The sequence below is a fragment of the Pundamilia nyererei genome, unplaced genomic scaffold, assembly GCF_000239375.1.
Source record: "Pundamilia nyererei isolate P.nyererei 1_Seehausen unplaced genomic scaffold, PunNye1.0 scaffold00101, whole genome shotgun sequence".
Taxonomy (NCBI): Eukaryota; Metazoa; Chordata; class Actinopteri; order Cichliformes; family Cichlidae; genus Pundamilia; species Pundamilia nyererei.
In genome coordinates, this window is record NW_005187502.1 from 856,999 (window position 1) to 876,634 (window position 19,636).

The following is a 19,636-nucleotide window of genomic DNA, read 5'->3' on the forward strand; positions in this document are numbered from 1 at the left end:
GATGACCCTCGCTGTCATGCTAAAACATCCAAAAAATGCATTAGCTGGCCTTTTCACAATAAAGTGTTTTCTAATGGTTCAGTTGGTTCAAGTAGACTGGTGAATGTTTTTCATTATCATCCTTTGAATCAGCATACTCAAAAATCAGTCGGAATCGCTTCAACGTTTACCCATGATGCTTTTCCTGACTTTCTGTCATCTGTTGCAGCTTTGTCAAACTGAGGAACTGAAACTGCTTGCTGAAGTGAAAGAGCTACATCAAGACGCAACAGCAGACAAATGAGGATTATTTTGAGCTGTGCATCATGCAAAGCTACTGTAGTGGAATCCACGAAGAAAAATAAGGAGCTCAAATTGAGCACAGTAGTAAGAAGCTCACTCAACTGTTCGAATGCTCTTTGAACCCACACGAGTAATGAAAGAACACAGACTGGACTTTGTACTGTGAACACCTGCCAGAGTGTTTGTGCAAGTCATTTTATTATTTTTAGGAAGCTACTATTAGAGAGGAAATTCATGCAAAATAAATAATTGTGGATATTCCTAAATCGTTCTTGGATACAGTGCTCTAATAAGTCTCCCTAAGCTCTACAGGGTACTTCCTAATGTCTTGTTTAACCATGTAAAGTGTGCTCCCCCAAAGCTGCTCCACTGCACCTGAATCTTTAAAGTTGTCTCTGTCATTGTAGGAGAAGGCCTCCATGTCCCCGCTGCGGTAAGTCTTACAAAGACCCAACTCTTCAGCGGCTCGTAGTAACGTGCAGCGGGGGGCCGAGACCACGATGATATCACCGCTGGCGTCCTCACCCGGGTGGGCCAGTAATGCAGCACCTGTTCACAGTGAAGCAATGGTTAAACAGGGACAAAGAGCTGTGTGTGTGTGTGTGTGTGTGTGTGTGTGTGTGTGTGTGTGTGTGTGTGTGTGTGTGTGTGTGTGTGTATTGGTTTGCATGCATGGGTCTGTATGCATGTGCACAGGCATGAGAAAAGGGCTATACAAAAGCAATGTCCTCCGAGGCTCCTTTGAACAACCCCTCCCGCATTTTTTTCTTTCACTTTGAGTTCCCAAGTATCCCCTTCCCCTGTGTGGTGACTTTAAGATGGAGCCTGAGTGAGAATCGTCATTTTTAATGTTGAGCTGTTAATCCCCTACTGGAGTGCAATTGTAGCTCACTTTTATGTCTCACTGAGGAGGGTGGGGTCTTTCTTTTTTTCTTTTTTTTAACACTCTGTAAAAGAAGAAAGTGACTTAATTGAATTAAAAAGGAGGCTTGGCAGAAAGATTCATTTCGTTTTTTTTAAAAAACAACTTTGTTTCTGGCTCTCTGGTACAGGCCACGGTCTCACCCGTCTCACAAACAAACAGCTAAGGTGAGAGAGGATAGCCTCTGGTATGACAAAGACCAGCTCAGGTGAGCAAGAGAGGAGTGCATGGCAGGCCTATTTCAGCAACTGTCCCATTGATCTCTAAGTAAATGGATGAGATGACATTGTAATAGCAGGGACAGCTGCTGTCCATCTCAGCTATTATAGGCCGTGCTCAATGAGGTGACCATGTGAAATCAGATGCTGGTAGCTCTCAGGTAGCTGTGAGTCTGCCTTGGAGTGTAAAATGTGAGTTTTTGTTCTGCGGTGGGTGAGCATTTCTCAGTGTTTCAAAGTAGCATAGATAATAGTTTCAAGGAGCCAGCTAGAGTGTTGTTGTGAATGCTGTTGTGCACAATGTCATTAACATTGTTAATGTTAAATATTCAGATGACTCACCGGAGGTTTACGTGGTTTCAAGTGTCCTTATTTGGAGACCGTGTGGTTTTGTGGGCTTGTCAAAAATGCTTTTTTGTTTGTTTTTAATTAAATCTTTGCAGATGTGAAGTGAGCGTGTTACGGAGATATGAGAGCCAGCGTGACTATGTGTAATGATAATTCTGTTGATGGGCTTGCCGCTCTCTCCCTCCCTCCCTCTTTCGCCCTGTCTGGGCTGCTGAGGAGCAACGTAAAGGTCTAGAGTTCATTATCAGAGATTTTCCTCTTGAAGGGGCACAGCGACCAAAGAACATGCCGATCTCTCATTACTCTCACCGCCGTCGCATAATCTTTGCCCACTTACATCACAGACGCAGGGACCTGACTTGTCTAGAGTGGGCCTTGCCGTGTGTATCTATTCCCTTTCAACACAGGAAATTAATCCAAAAGTGCCTGTAGAGAAATCACCATTTCAAGCCATTAGCACTTGTCGTGCAAAGCTGCCATTACTGAAATAACCCGGGTGACGGAGAATATTGGACTTACTGGAGCAACAGCCAATTCATGCTACATAATTTTGGAAATCGCCCATTTGGGGAATATTGTAATGGCCTTGTGCAAATGTGGATTTATGCAGAGAAAGCTACCATAAGCCACCACTAGTGAAAGCACAAGGTTTGAGTTCTTAAACAGCCTGAAGAAAAATAAAATAAGCATAGCAGTCATAGAAGTATGGAAAAACTTCATCAGTCTCTCATAAGACAAATTCATGGTGGGCCACACACACCGATAAGTACATCAACATGCACATGCTGAACCTGCAAAAGAGGAATGAAGCAAATCCATGCAGCAGTTTTTATGGTTTCTTTTTATTGGATGTGATTGGATTTTGAAGGATTTTCCAGTTGATTCCTTGACTTTTGACCATTTCACAGCACACATCTTCCAGTGACGTGTGCCTGTCGTTTTACTTAATTGGTCTTTCTTTTTATACTCAAAGGTAAAGCCAGTGAATTCCTAGACGTGGAGCTGCCAGTTCTTTCTGTTCCTGTAAAATCTTCTAATTTGAGATCTGAAAGTAGAAAACATTGCCCAGTCCACCTTGTTACCCAAGTTAAGGCAACTGTTGAGAGCTTAATCAATGTTTTTTTTTGTTTTATTCCCTCTCTTGTTCCATTTTTGGCACTACCACCACTCCCTGTTTTGGAGATTGGCGTTCTGTGAACAGCAGCCAATTGGCAGCCACTATTTACTGCCACCAGCTGCTTTTGCTCATTGAAGTTTCTGCCTCCCGTTTACACACCAATATCTCGCTCTCCTTTTTCTCCCCTCTCATTAATCTTTGCAAGATCCCAGAGTTATGGCACAAGTTAAGCTTTGCTATATTAGCTGGCCTTTGAGGCCTGTTAAAGCTATTTTTGGGAATGCCTTGGTTTTAATCAACCACACAAAGGCACAGATAGCACTTGTTGAGTTAATTCCATTTTTTTTTAAGTCCTAGCGATGGTTGGTGAAGCTGAATTTGGGTGTGGAGATGGCTGATGGGGATGTTGGGTGGTGTTGGTGAAATATGGGCAGGGTCGGGCTTTGTCTCTTTTCTTTTTGAGGATGTTGGATTTAAAAGTTGTCTTTCCCATTTGACCCGTTCACGTCCTTCAGAACCTGTCGTGCTGTCAGAACTTTCAAAAGCTGTCTTGTTCTTTTCCCCGTCTTTGTCGGGAGATCACCTTGCCATTGCTTTGTTGGAAAACGGGGAGTGCGTGGGACTATTTAAAAACGATAATGGTCTTTAATGTGCACAGATGATGATTTATCTGTCCCTTCCTGGCCTCCCTTCGCTTATCGTGGACTTTAAAACATGAAAAGGAAGTTATTAGGAGGGAGACGGCCAAGGATTTGTCTGTTTTCCTTCCTTTGCAGAGGCAACAGAGCGCCAATCCAATTTGCCAGGCATGTGGAGTTATCCTTAAGCCTGTCAAATGCACCGACTGGGAAAGCTGTCACTTTTCTCACGGTCATATGGTCACAATCACCGCTCGAGTTATTTATAGGTCTCATACGTCACACATTCACTACTACAAGCACCCAGATATAATGAGACACCTCAACACACTGAGGGAATCATATGTGAGCCAGTTTATTTAAAGTATTTCATCTTTATCATCCTTCAGCCCTCTAACTGCATTTTACTACAGAGCTTACAGCTGGTTGCAATTCTGCTTTAGCAGAGCTTCTTTTTGTGAGGTGGTTTTGATCTTAAACAACTTATAGAAACTCACTCGGAGACACATGAAAGAGACAAAAAGACGCACAATCATTGATTGTTTCATTGTTTTCAGCAGTCGCATTAAAATATCAAAAATATCAAAAATAAGTTGGCAAGGTGCAGCTTTAAACAGGAAATAATGCCAAATAATGAGAAATTAGCTTTTGCTTTGCGTGGAGGAGAAATCTAATTAAGTGTGCTTTAAATCTCCTTCCACCAGTCGAGCTGTTCTCGGCAACCAGCTCTGCACTTACTGCCTCATGTCCGTGACATGACCGCTGACTTTCTGCCTGTGTGTGTGTGTGTGTGTGTGTGTGTGATGTCATACCTTGAGGATATGTGTTAACTCAGCAGGTTGAGTATTACCAGAGCCCTCCATTGTTCTCAGCACCATTGAGAGTTCTCCAAACACTGGCCTGTAATTAAAGGGCTCACTCCTGCTTAATGCTTTTTTGTTCCCATGCCCCCTCACCCTCCACCCCCACACTGGGGGTTAAGGATAATGAGCATTTTATGTGGATGTGGATGCACATATGTGTGCATGCTTGTGTGTGTGTGAACAGGCAGATGTAGTGACAGTATCTTAATCTAGTTTTGATTCACTGGTGCATTCATTCACACATCAGCTACCACGTTTGCCATCTGTGGGCGAGCCCATGACCGCTTGGTCTTTTCTGTCAGCACTTGGGCTAAATCCCCCGTGGCTTGTCCTGAACTGCGGGTCTACCATCTCCTGTGTGTTCCCTGACACCCATTCCTTTAACCACCTGAAGGTGACAGTGTTTTGTCATCAGTGTCTCCTGGCTCCCTCTTAAAACGCAGTCTAAATCCCTGCCACCGAAGTGAGCCCTCACCCCTCCTAACCAGGCCTGAATAATTCTTTCGGACACCACTTTCGGAGTTTGGCTGAGTACTTTGCTGTGTCACATTTAAAATGTGGCCACTTATAGAGGGTTTTTTTTGTCCCTGAACACAGCCTTGCCAAAAATAGGGACGCTGTTAGGAGAAGTTTTCTCAACAAGCTGCAGTTTCCTATCATGACTGTTGTATTGGCAGACAGGGATTCGCTCAGTGGAAGAAGTTAAATAGATACATTTCCATTATTGAGGACACAAACTCTGCTTCTGTATAGTTTTTTTTCTGCTGCACTTCTTCTATCTGTCTCTCTCATCACAGCTCTGTATTTCTTTTGTTTCCTTTTCTGACTCAGAAGTGTGTTAGTGTGGGGATTAGAAAGCAAAGATTACTCTGCGAATACACCTGCGGAGAAAAGAAACGGAAACAGCCAAAACTCCCAACACATTTGTGTGAAATGCTAACACTCTCGCCACATGACAGAATGTGATCCTTATTAGCTTTCTGTTGAAAGTCTTGGACAAACATTATCAGATATCTGTGTGCTCACTGAAGTCTAAAGCCCGTCTTAAGTTACACTGGTTGAAATCCCCGTGGCTGAGAAGAAACAACAGGGCGGCAGTGATGTTAGCTTAAAGAAATAACCTGTGAGACCCGCTTCAGGTATGCTCGGTCCCACTCAGCAGGGGAAAAGCTTTCATGCACAGGAATGTTTGCAGTCTTGCGACGATGCCACAACTGCTGTCTTGTAGACTCGTAACAGCTAATTCAAGATTCTCTCTTGCATGGAACACGGACCCTTTAAGACACCTTAAGGTCACCTTTGATTTCCTCATGGTGTGAGCAGGTGCGCGTGTGGAATACTGGGTTGGTCCTTAAAAGAGACATGAAGTCGCTTCCTGTTTATTGCTCTGAGTTGACTTTGCTTTTCCCCAAACCATATCATTTTGTAATAGGGTTCCAAGATTATTAATTTAAACCAATGGACTTTAAGTGATACAATTAAACTTGACCAAATCTTCACCCGGTGCCCTTTTCCATGGCTTGATTATTGACTGCCAGTGCTTCTTATTAGCATGTCGGTCACAGGAGAAGCGGCGGCCCGCGGTCATGACGATAATTGAGATCGTAATCACAACCAATGAGTTTGTGTGTGTTTGCGCATACGTGTGTGTGTGTGGTGTGTGGTGGGGGTTAGGTTCGGGGGTCCCAGCTGTCACATGGGCTTTGATTGATGGATGGCTGATGCATGATGATGGATGCACACTCACATTAAGCCGATAGACGGTCGTACCCAGGTTCGTCGCGGCTTCGGTAGTTTAAGGCAGTGTTACAGCTTCATTAAGGCAGAGAGCCACTGTGGCCATAGATCATGGCGGTGACAGGCCAACATTATGTCTGGCTGGGTTGATAATGATGCCATGAATATGAGGGTCACAGGTTGAAGGGGCATTAACATATGTAAGGCTCCCGCAGGTTGATGGGAGATAGCAGTAATGGCAGGATTTCTTCGCTGCTTTGAGTGTGTTTTTTTGTTTTTTGGAGTCCTACAAATACCTTTCTAGCGCATTTCAGTTTTGTCAAGTTTTTTTCTTCCATTTTTGTCCCTCTGGCAGGTGGCAAAATCATCAGCAAATGTTTGATATTCCAACACCGATTGGCCTTTTTTTTTCTTTCATCTTCAGTTCTCTCATTTTCCTTCTTTCTTCTTTTTCTCATCTGCCCGTCTGTCATTATCTGCCAACCTCTTGACCTTCACATTGATCATTACACAATATTGATAGCCTAAATTGAAATTATCCTGCCAGTCTTGTTTTTCTCTTTCTTTCTTTGCTCATCTGTCTGCCTAACCATTACTAAAGGTTATGACCCCTGACCTCCTCCGTCTTCCCTCTTTCCGAGACTTCGAGACTTAATCCAGTAATGGACGCAGCAGCAAAGGAGTTAGTACAGGACACCAGGGGCTGACAAGGAGGGGGAGGGTAAAAGGGCACATGTGCCTCCCTCCTCCTTTTTTAGTTTGTACTTCTATCCATTCCCAAGAAGCCCCCCTGCAAACCCCTTTCCCTCTCCTCACCACTTAAAGCTGGGAGCAGCTGCGCCAGGAGCACAAAAAAATCTTTAGAATCCATCTTTTTAATTCCGCTTTATTACACCCACTATCAATATTGTTATTGTTTAAAGTGGCCCTGGCTCTGACTGACGGGCATCCCACCGTGCCTCTCTCGTTAATTATGTATAGAGGAAGTAGTGGCGGCACAGGGGGTCGTAGCAGAAAAGACTTCGGTGGTGGTGGGGGGGATGCTGGTTGTGTATGGGATGGCGAGGAAAGCTACACCGGTCTGGTGTGAATTATTTACCACTGGCTCGTGGTTCACCTGCTGAGCGTCAGGCACTGACATTTGCAAAGGGAGCGATTGTCTGCATTCAGCACAGTGTGGCGTCTTGCTGAAGTAAATGAGATTCTTTACAGGTGTAACGCTTCTCGAATTAACCCGAGAGACCTAATAAAAGACAGGATATCGGCTCTGCTTGTTAGTCAGTTAAAAAAAAGGGGATTTTAAAAGTGGGTGTACGTGTAAAGAGAAATGCAACAGTGGTGAAGTAAACCCTCCAAACCAACCAGGTCCCTCTGAAAATGATGCACCAGATGTCAAATGATACACTTCTGAATGCATATGTAATATATGGCTGGTGCACCAGTGCTGCTGCTTGGGCCCATTTGAAATCTAATATTAGCCTTTCATTATAGGTAGCCAGTGAGAGCGTGTCACTTTGGCAACGTGCTAGAATAGCAAACGAGTTAGAGGGGTTCAGCTGCATGTGAATATCTGCTTCTGGAGTGGAATCATCTGCTCCTTCACATGGTGATAGGTTTGCATATATTTGTATTAAAGGACCGTGGCTGTCTTTTAATCCAACTGATTCTTTTCGGCACACGAGCGACTATATTTCAAAGTACGCAGCGATGTTGCTGCTGTCATGTTTACAGAGACCCTGTGGTAAAAATGCGCTTGATTTTAAAGGTGTTTTTGTGGAAAGCCCTGTCATTCTTTCATAATAAAGTCCTTAATGATTTCTCTGTAATTTAAAGTGTCTCCAAGCAATTTCACAATAAGTCAACACCAAAGTTTCCCAAGTACAAAATGCAAAACGTTATTGTGTTAAAGTTTTGGCTAATCTCAGGAAGGGATGTGAATCTATCCGAAGTAAAAGCTCACTGAAAACCAATTTAACACCAAAGGAAATTTGAGACATTTTAAAAAAAGGTACACTGAATAGCATTCGATATTTGAAGTGACATTCCCAAATATCTCATTTGATTATTCTTCAATCCCCTTCTCTTTTTAAAACTCATTGAAATCTGTTTTTTTAATTGCCTCCCTCCGCTGTCTGTTTTCATACAGTGGATTGGAAAACTTGGGCCTCTCTAATAAGCTGCCCGTGTGCATTCCAGCATACGATAGCATCTGAAGGATGAGGCAGTTTGAGAATGCAAGTGGGAAAGGCAGAGCTTGGCACTGGGTTTTGGGTTCACACAGCTCTGTGAAGAGCGCAGTTGGACCTGGCCTAGCAGGTCGGCAATCTTTGTAAGAATGTTTCCGGGGAGTATAGCTGTGTCAAAACAGTGGTCCACAGTGGTCCTGGTCCACTGTTCCAAAACTTGTTGTTTAAAACTTTCATGAAATAACTTTAATTTTGCAGCTTGTTCAACATCAGATGTTATTTTATACAAAGAACTTCTGACTGACTAAATTTGTCTCAAGATCAACTCGGCTCCTTCTTGTCTAAGTGCTGACGATCGTCTAGTCAGTGCTTCTGCCAAGCTCTGCAGCTCCCACTCAGTTTTAGAGTGGCCCTCCACAGACCAACCTACAAAGGCGACTTGTTGCTGCAATGCACCAGTCTCCCTGGGAATTTATATTTGAGGTCCCCTAATGCAAAATACAGCAACACATTTCATATTCCATGGCGCCAACCTATACTTAGACAAAATATTTTAGCGTCATAGTCGGGATACTGGAAGCCAAAGTCATATAGCTTCTCCACTGGCCTCTTAGTGTCAAGCAAGCTCATATCTCATAAGAGTTGTCTATAAAGATCCGATAGGCTCGTAAAAGCTGACTTAACCTGTTTAGATGGATACTGTAGCCCATGGCCTTCACACCTTATTTAAGGCTAATAAGGCTGACACTTCATTCTTCTTACCCTAAAGAGGAATTTTGTTTATGTGCAACATAAACAGCTGCAACACTGTACATATGTTTCAACTCTATATATATGCTGCTTTGAAAATAAAAGATTTACTGCATGTAGCATGATGCAGCCAAGTCATTTCTTGTGCAGTTACAAGTTTCGATCATGTGATGAGTTTTAAATCATTAGCATGCAACACATCTTTGTCTCATTACACAATGGCACGTTCATGTATGCACATAAGAGTAAGAGTGTATTTATTAGATTGTGCAGTCCTGACCATGCTCCCTCTCTCTCAGAGTGAGCACCCTTCGCTGAATCAATAGATTTGGATTATGGGCCTTAACTTCAAAGTTAATCTCTTTGGAGAATGCAGCCGTGCTTTGTTCTTCCTAGAAAACAATTTAAAGAGAAGTTGCCAGAAATGAGGACAAGTAAAGCTTTCAGGGAGCCTATCATCCACACAAATCATGCAGACATAAAGGTTTCTTTGACTAGTTCCATTATAATGTTTAAGCAACCAAAGGTTTAAAAGTTGCTAGTAGAAAGATAGGACAGAAAGCAGAAAGGGGAAATTCCTCACTTTGATCTGTTTAGAAATCATGCCAACTGAACAGAGAAGACAGAAAAATGATAATGACTAGAAGAGTTGATGTCTTTACAATAAAAAAATTAAAAAAAATTTTACGGGTGCTTTTAAAGTACACAGGACTAAAGGTATTTAAAAGGAACAAAGAAAAAGCCAAAGATCATTGCCTTTTCTTCATTTCTTTGGAGTCGTGCTTTTCGTAGAGGAGAGCCTTCTGCCGCTCCTTTCATACCGGACAGCCTGTTGGAGGGTTAATCAGAGCTCCGTGCTCCCGTGTCACGCCACTACCACATCCCAGGCAGGGATCCCACACGACGGCCTCCTTAGGACCCCTAAGGACCCTATATGTGGTGCTTTTGAGTCTGAAAGGAACCATGGATACAGATTCATGCGCACACAGTCACAGCACCACATTAGGGTGGGGATTTTAGCTGGCAAGGCGCCACTGTCGGTGCATCAGTCACAAGAGGACATGGGTGAAGTCAGAGCCTGACAAATCCAGGGTATTATCAGGCCTTTGTCCAGCCTGCAGCTGTCACTTACCAGGCTAGTGGGGAGAGAACGAGGGGGACAGAAGGGAATTCATGACCTATCCCTCTAGCCACAGAGGAGCACTGAGGCATTCAGAAGTAAAACATATGGGAAGAAGAAGAAGAAAGAAATGAAGAAGAGATGAGGCGAGAGAAAACTGGAAGAACTTTTTTATGAACATGGAAATGAAAATGGAAAGTGATATACGCTTCAAATGCTTCCATTTGATTGCTGGCAAAAATCATAGCAGAAGGGCCGATATATGCTGATTTCCTTCTGAAGACGCTAAAAAAAATGTTTTATCTTTGTCCCTTTCCCCTTCAAAAATGACCAGCAGTAATGCAGATCTAATCTCTTTCTACCATCGTGGTAGGTCCCAAAGGCTGTCCATTTCCCCCCAAATGCCTCATCTTTCTGTCTTTGAAATAAATGAAAGTCCACAGGGCGGTGGAATAAAGATGAGCTAAGCCTTTGACTTGATGCAAGATTGCCAAAGGGCCCAAACTTAAGAAGTCTGCCCCCCCCTCATCTGCTGCACAGAGATACTGCGGCCAGTGAGAAACCAGATAATCTGATAGAATTTCAATCAACAGCGATCAGATAAGAAATAACAGAATGTATGATTTTAAAGTCGCACGGAAGCTCCGGCAGTTCAACCCTTTTCCGCTTTTAGTTGGAAATGAACATTTCTGTAGCAACAGCCTGAACTCCAGTCAAACTTCATCTCTGAAATCTTATTCCAAGGATTATAACACTCTGCTGCTCTCATTTGAATACCCCTGAACTTAGGTATGCTCATATGACCCGTATTACACTCTTGGTGATTGGATTACTCATTTATTGGCCGGTGGCGGTGTTTATGGGGCATGTAGAGACTCAGCGCAGCTTTGATCCACCAACAGAAGCAAATATGAGGGCTGCTGCATAGTTTACATCCTGGGCCTAAGCCTTGTGGTGTGCGAGGCATCTGCTAAATCCTCCCGGATCAAAGGATGACTATTACACAGACAGGCATCCACATACCCCCAAATGCAGCTTTAGAGTGTTCATGACCCCTGTCAACATGTCCATGTGAAAGCACAGGTGTGGATGGGTGTGGGGGTACACACAGACACATGCACACTACCGGTGCCTCAAAGTTTGCTGCTAAAGAGTGGCAAAGCTGTTTCTGTATAGGCTGATGTTTTGTAATGTGATTGGCTCATTGCTAGTTCTTCACAAGTTCGAGAAGCTCTAGGTTCTTTCTGAATTGTTGTTGTGATCCGACTTTGCAGGCCAGGAATTCGTAGGTTCACTACTCTTGATAAGTCCTCAGAAAAAAGCTTTTACTCAGTAAATTCAGCATCGGTGTGTCTTTCTGGATACAGGCGTCCGTAATAGTCGAGAGAGGGGGAAAAAAAAGACATGTTGGCTCTTTTGTCTCTTCCTCCATCTTTGTGTTGCCGACTGTGTCGCGCGGTGATGTTTGCATGCATCTGGGAGAGACACAGCCAACCCAGGAGGCCAAGTGCTGACATTTCAGCCCGCAAAGTCACAGATGAATTTGGAGCAAATCTCATTATACCGGACAGAATAAAGATGCTGCCTGTGAAAATGCTGTGGCATATGGACACTTTATCTCCCCCCATGTTTTTTAATAACTTTACACACACTATCTCGTTTCCCACTGATGCATATTTTAGCTGCAATCCTGCGCGGCGGTGATGCGGACAGCTCGCTTGCACCCCTGAGGACACTTATGCCACCTGTGACCTTTTCCCTTTTATGCACAAACACACTGCTTACAGCAAACTGATGAGCAGTGCTCATTCGTACCATATTCCGTTGGCCTGGTCTTTCCTTATGGCGCATGTTCTACAGGCCAATTACAGACATTGATGTATTTGGAGGTGCATTTATAAGTGGTGACCTGATGCAGCGGCAACAATCATGCTGACTAATTACCCACCAAGGTGCCTGAGCGATGTGGGGCTCTTAGCAAAGGCAACTGAATCCATCTTCTTTATGCATGCAGACAGGCCTGCTGCTGGCTGTTACACTGACAGGGGACAGTTTCGGCTGGCTGTTTGGGCTTGATTCGTGCTCTTCCCCGATTTTGAGCTCCGTTTATTAACATATGAATATATTTACAGACCCTGAAAGTACTCCCAAGAATCCCATCATGGTGAAAGACAAAAAAAGATAAGGCCCTCCAGATCTAATCTAGATATGGCAAATGCCTCCTTTGAACACCTACGACAAATTTACCCCTTGGTAAATCAAGCCGTCATTCCCGGCCCACACTCGATGCAATTTCCATTTGTTGTAGTGCTTTAAAAAAGTGTATTAAAGAACTGCTAGTTCTTTAAATTGCCGGAGACCTTGTCTTCGCTCATGTTTTCCTACTCCACACCCCACAGCATCGTCTACCACACAGTGGAGCAGATCTTCACTGTCACATTGATACTTTCGTGAGTGAGAGAAGGGCAGAGGGGCTTTTTATGCAGTGAGTGTACATGGACTCTAGTTGTCTTGTTTATAACCTGTGCTTTCTGGATCACCAGTTGGTTCCTCTCGCCCAGTGGTACATGTTCAAGATACTCATGGTAGCACTGACCCTCCGTGGAAGGTCACACAGAAAAAAAATTACGAGCCTTTTATTTGGAGTTTGCTCACTCTTCTCTTTGAGCGGCAATTAAGCTCATTTGGAGTTCACAGATCTATTACAGCGTTGTGAAACCTTTCTTTTTCTCAACAAGCAGGGATGATGAAGAACATAAACCCACAGTTGCAAATGTGTTTTTTTTTTTATTTACACTTTTGCTCAAAATATCTTCAATAAAATCTCTGCAAATGTAGTCAAACGATTGCACTGGTAATCACATGGAAGCACACAATTCTGAAGTTGAAGCCTCGATGCTTCTGTAGTTAAAGTAATGAAAACTTGTATGATAACAGGAAGAACATTTAGAGGAGTGCACATGTGCGGTTCTATTGACTAGAATTAAGTAATTTAATTTATTTAAAATTGCATTTGCTATTTAAGCAACCTCAAGTAAATAGAGAGGGAACATTGATTTTGTAATGAACAGTAATAAAGGGACTTCACCATTACTCCACACCCTAAAAGCATAAGCTACCTCACACCCCAGTGAGCCACTTAATTGCCCACATCCACATAAAAAGGCCTAATGTACGCTCCCTGCGCTCCCACACATATAAAGCTATAGGAATCAAATGGAGTATAACTAATACAATTGATTTTGATCGGGAAGTACGAATAACACGATAACTGTGTCTTGCCAAGTGCTACTAAGGGGCACGCTCCGAGAGCCGTGCATCCTTTATGAGCCGCTATTTATTGTGCTTTTAATGAAGCTTGATTGGCAGCATGTCCTAGTGCCCATTATCATCAGAAGGATGTGCTCATTCTAATCTGCAATTATCACCATAATTGTGCTCAGAATCCTCTGGGTCCAAATAAGCAATCACTTCCACTGCTGCTGTGCCACCTGTAAGTGCTGCTCAGGAGGACACCCTGACAGGCTGACAGGTCTTCATATCAAGGGTCCTTTTTTTTTGTCTTTGGCTTTTTGTCTCCCTCTGCTCTTTATTTCTTGCGCCATGCTTCCCTGCTTTAAGTTTCACTGGAAATTTTGTCTGGGGTTGACTTTGTTTCTTTTCCTTTTCTCACATGCTCTTGATTAACCTTTCCCTTTTTTCCCACACGGCGCCATCCCCACACTCGTCCTCCTTCCTTTATCTCCCTCTCCTTTCCTCGCCCCATCCATCCCACTCCTCTCGCATCCCCTCCCAGCTCAAATTCCTAACCTTTGGTCACTTTCATCCCCGCGGTATGCATAAATGCAGGCCTATTATCAAGCCGGTTGTCTCATCATAATTATGCATTTTGTCATGTGCTGCCTCTGTAGCTGGTGATAAAAGGAGAGCCTGATTAAGCTGAAGGAAAGCTATTGATTCCTATTGACAGGCTCCTCAAAGGCCTTTAATGAAGGAGATGTAAATGAGGGTTTTCCACAGCGTTTAATGACTGCGTACCATAAAAGGCCAACATTCTTCTGCAGTCTGAAAGAGACATGCATCACTGACAATGGTGCACGAGGGACACTTTCAGTTATAGTGATGTTCACAGGCAATAAAAGGATGAGAGTAAAAACACAAGAGTGTTGGAACACAAATCGCAACTGTTGGATTTAAAAATCCTCTGCACCATTTATGTGGAGAGGTAAATTGCTGAAACGCAGAATTACCTGTAACAGCATGCTAGCAAAACCAATGCGTACCAAAGCATTAATGAGTCTAAATATCTAATTTCCTTTCTTTTTTTTTCTTTCCTAGCAGTCAGATGGCGCCTAGTAACCATGACCGGATACAGAGACTAAGGAATGAGTTCCAGCAGGCCAAGCAGGAGGACGACGTAGAGGACCATCAGCACACCTACAGCTTCAACCAGTCCTGGGTGAGTATCGAGTAGGAGCTGTATTCCAGGAGAGTGTACATACCCAAAAGATTCTTCGGGATCAATCCAGAGTTACTAGCTGAATGGATTCTTAGGCCTACACATATTTTTTTATTGCTTACTAACACTTCTATTCTGTTAACTTGAATGTATTTATATAGCGTCAAATTAAGGCACTTTATATATAAGGTAAACTCCCTTTTAACAAGTAGAAACCTCTGACAGAACCAGGTTCAGGGAGGGGCGGCCATCTGCAGGGACTGATTGGGCGTGAGAGGAGGGAGGCAGGACAAAAGAAACCAGGAGCCAGAGTTTAAAATGAATTTCTAATGATTAAAACCTACAGTGCTTTATAAACACGTGGAAAGCAAAAATGAGGTCTTGAACGCATTGTAGTAATATGAGTGTTTCTGCCACTCACTAATAAATCTTTGTTTTTCAGTCATTTTCACAAACAACCTCATTTTTTTCATACTTTTTGTGCCTTAATCACCAGTCTGTATTTATTCTGTATTTAGTGGCGAGTCGAGCAAAATATCGTTATCGATATATCGTTGCTGAGGCAACGTGCATTGAACACGACACATGAATCAAACACAACTGGAGAATGTAGCATCGGGTTCACGTGGGGATGATGAAATGAACATATTATTATATAGGAAAATCCAAAAAAGTGGGTTTAATAATCATTAAAAAAAAAGACACATAGATGTTAATAATTGCTGAATGTGTAATGATTGGTCCACGTGTTAAGGAAAAGATGGTCATTTAATTAAAATAGATTAAAAATATTAAAGTAATTTTTATTAATTCCAAATGATGTGGCATGAAGCAAAGAGCAAAAACAACAATATTACTAGTTTGTTATAACACAGCATGAAACTGTCACTGGTGCTGTCGTGTGATGCCATCAACCTTTTAGACAGCCAAACTGCCAAACTGCAAAAACATTAGTTTTCTCTATTACCTAAAGCTACATTTCGTAGACTAATTCTTAATTTCTGGATCCAACCTTTGACCTAGACATAATTGCTTATCTGCAGTCACTGCATTTGCATTTTCAGTCTTGGAAATATGACACACTTATGGAAGGAAGGCGATGTTAGGGGACAGAAACTAAAGACACCTACCCGCACTGTTCATTCTAATTTTCATTAGACTTGATTAAAGGGATTTTTAAATTAAAACAAATTTAAATTAAAATTTGAGAATAGTTGCTTTAAGCCGTTCTACTCTCCAACGATTGATCTGTAACAACAATGGGATTTATTCTTCATAATTGGAAAAATGTAATCAAGTTAATTCCTTTGCTAATTCATTCACACTTGATCTCATATCCATCCCTGCTGTGCATTAAAAGTTCAGGAACTTTAAGTAAGGAATCATATCCTTTTCCAAACTCCCTGTCAGGTCACCGATAATCTAAACTGTTGTCCCGCTTTTTACTTAACTGGTGTTTTAGAGGCGTGTAACTCATTAAAAACCATAACAAAAAAACACAGATAACCAAGTCGCGGGACATGTGGGATGTCAAATACCTCCATGTTATTTATCAATAATAACTTACAGTGACTTCAGTTTTTTGGTTTCTTTTTTTACTCAGTAACTTTTTGACCTCGGAGAAAAGAATGCAGCTAATTGTTGCTCCTAGCAGAGCTATTTAGAAAATGACGGGCCAGAAAGTCAGACCTTGAAAGTTAAAACATTTTGCATGCAATTTTCTGGAGAATTATCAGTGTTGGTTGGTCAGTTAAATTGGTTTGGAGTGGCCAGCATCTTCTACTGTTATTTCCGCTGTCCAATTGAGTTTGGGTAAAACACAGCAGCATGCTTCCCACCGTGTTCCTACACAGATGAAGGCAGGCTGTATTTGCTCTGGATTTTCTTCGGTATTTGTCAAACTGATGTTTGAAAAAAAAAACACAGAGTGGACGTCTAGCTCTGTTTTCTTAATCTCTCTTTTCCCATCCGCCATTAGATGTGAACTGTTTGCTCACCACCAAGAGGTCTCAGTCTTTCTCTCTGAGCCGCTGAGCTCTTAATTGCGTCTGATCGTCGACACTGTCGGGCACACCACTGCTCCACTGGTAATAAGATATAGGGCCAGCCCTTGAGTATTGAAGTCTGTTTTATTAGTCCTCTTTCATGTTATTTTAGTCATGTGAACAAGAATTCACAATGGCAGAGCTTATTAGGAAAGGCAGACTTGCACCCGTGTTATGCGCTGACACTGATTAGCAGAACTCGAGGGAAATCCCGTCTTAGCGTCGTCTAGAAGCAGAATTGATATGGCTCTATTTAAAGTCAACAGGGTAAGGATTTTGCTTTGAAAACCAAAGATATTACAGAAAGATGAGACAAGTACAAAAATGTGAAGTGACATACTGACATTGACTATGCTGACAGGAATGGATAGTTAGCATCTTTACTGTATATTTACCTCTGCAAGGAGGTTAGGTTTTGGCATAGTGTGCGTCCATGACATTCTTTCTTTCTGTAAACACAATACCTCAAAAAATTTGGATGAATTTTGATCAAATTGGTCGGGGTGTAGAGGTCCATTATGCCAACCTTGAAAGACCAAATCCATCAAAAAAATAGCCAGAAAATTCAGATTTATGGGGGGAACTGAGATGTTTATTAACCCTTATAACAAAATCCACAATTTGTTTGCTATATCAAGTTGTGTATAATATATTTTTATTATATATTTATTACATATTTTTTGTATCGCATTTGATACATTGGACATTTTTGGCAACTTTTTGTTAACAACAATGTTAATTTTAGACAAAAAAATTGTTTTGTCCATAACATTTTGATACTTATGTATCAAATATGATACAGGGCATTATAGGGTTAACAGTCCGTTAAAAATTTCCTTACATCCCCCAAGATCTTCAAAGTCAACTTAGTGACTTACAGGTAAAAAATTGACAAAAAGCCTTATGACTTAGAAAACTATGTACATGTATAGGGAATGATATATGGGAATTCTAGATATAATGTTACTTTGGACTAGAGATGGCACGATACCACTTTTTTATGTCCGATACCGATACCAATATCATAAATTTGGATATCGGCCGATACCGATATGAATCCGATATAGTGTGTTTTTTAATAAATAAAACTGTTTTTTTAATATCTTGCTGCTTTTTGTATAAGTTCAAACTCAAGTTTAAAAAAAAATAAAACACTAAAGCTGTTATACCTGTATGCAAAAAATACACTGCAGCCAAAATATTTCATAGTTCAGCAATACTGATCAATCTAATAAACTTAAACCTAGTCTATCCTCCCTATTCTGGTATATTAACCCCTTAGCAGTCCTACAAATTTACAATTAGTCCCCTAAACCATCCAATGTACCGTGGGCGGTACGTCCGACTGCTAACAGGTTAAAGAGTACTTAGCGTAAATATTAAGCAACCTAACTAATAGGGTTCCAAACTCCCAGCAAAAAAAAAAAAATAGGGAACCACCCCCCACCTCATGATGCTTAATTGACGTAATCAACTTTAATTTGATGCAGTGTGAAAATATGCACAGAAATCAATTATTTTTCAAGAATAATTAAAGAGATTCAACATCTTTCTTCAACAGAATTGCAGACTGCACAGATGGTACCTTCCCAAAGGAAAAAGTACTATGGCTTACTAGGGTATATTAGACTTAGTAGTTACTATATACAGTCATGGACTTCTATACATTTTACATCAGATTAGAACTTTGGGTGTAAGATTCAGATAATTAATTATTAAAAGCTAGACATTTTAAATGAGAATAAGAAAGAAAAGTATGTCTTTGTGCCCCCTTTCCCTGTTCATGCCCTATCGGCCCCCCTGGCTAAACTTTGCTAGATCCGCCCCTGCACAGTTACCAGCCGTCACTGTAGAAAAAGATCCTGGTGTAGAAAGTAATATTAAATAAATTCTAACAGCAGCTTATCAAGCTTAAACGTGCTGCTGTTGTTCAGCCGCTGGTTTCCTCTTTCTGGCGCAAAGTGGGCAATAAACAAACAAGAGAGACGGACTCGCGACAGAAAAGCCGATCAGCTGATCATTAATCAGTTTCACGATTAAAGTAGCAGCAGGAGAGGGAGGGAGAGAGGCAGTCGCTCCATATATCGGTTGTTAAGCTTAACGCTAGAATGCTTTACAAACATTCAGAGATGAACTTACACACTTGCTTTACTTCTCTCTGGGATAACTTTCTCGGTAAATGCCGGTTTGGTAGCGAGGTTACAAATACACACAGCTGCTCTATCACGTGATGCATACTGTTCCGACATGTTAAGGTTATGAGCTGAGTTACACCATGTCGCAAGTTTTGTGAGGTGCTTTTTTCATATTTAATGGATCAGATTACATTTTTTATTTCTCTTCAATATCCAATCCAGTAATTTAGGTCAGTATCAGACCGATACCGATACATAATATCGGATCGGTCCATCTCTACTTTGGACCTCTGACCTCTTCTTCAAGGTCAAATAAGGTTAAACCTTTGTAAAATCTAAAATTCTACTGTGTTTGTTTATATTGAAAACATTTAGGGAATGATACTTTTGTATGGGGAATTGAAATATTATCCCACATTGGACCTCTGACCTCACTTTTAAATTTCACATCTGCCTTTCTTTGAAGCCAACCCCAAAATGTGTTATATAATATCATACTGTAGTATGACATTATATAATAAGGTGAGGTTATTCATGTCCTGTTATTTACAAATCAGTAGCTATTATCCACTACCTGTAATGTTACATACAAAATATAAAAGCAAATACTGCTCAGAGGGAACTGCCTCGGCGGAGGAAGATTTGTCACAACTTTCAGAAAGTGAACTTCTGGTGTGGGTTTAAAAACTGTGGGTGGAGGTAGTGATGACAAAAAACATTTATTTATTTATTTATTTTCAGTGTTTTGACCCACACTCAAAAATGTAAAGTCATAGCTGAGCTCTGTTCAAAGCTATCGGAGCTATTTTTTTCTGC

At 41.6% G+C, this 19,636-nt stretch overlaps 1 protein-coding gene across 1 annotated transcript in view; it reads left to right on the forward strand.

The window, feature by feature from the left end:
• The window catches only part of LOC102205917 (partitioning defective 3 homolog), a 346,721-nt gene that overhangs the window by 312,036 nt on the left and 15,049 nt on the right, over positions 1-19,636 (forward strand). The window contains exon 22 of the mRNA XM_005740561.1: positions 14,520-14,640. Coding sequence (XP_005740618.1) covers positions 14,520-14,640 — 121 coding nt within the window. The remainder of the gene's footprint in view (positions 1-14,519; positions 14,641-19,636) is intronic.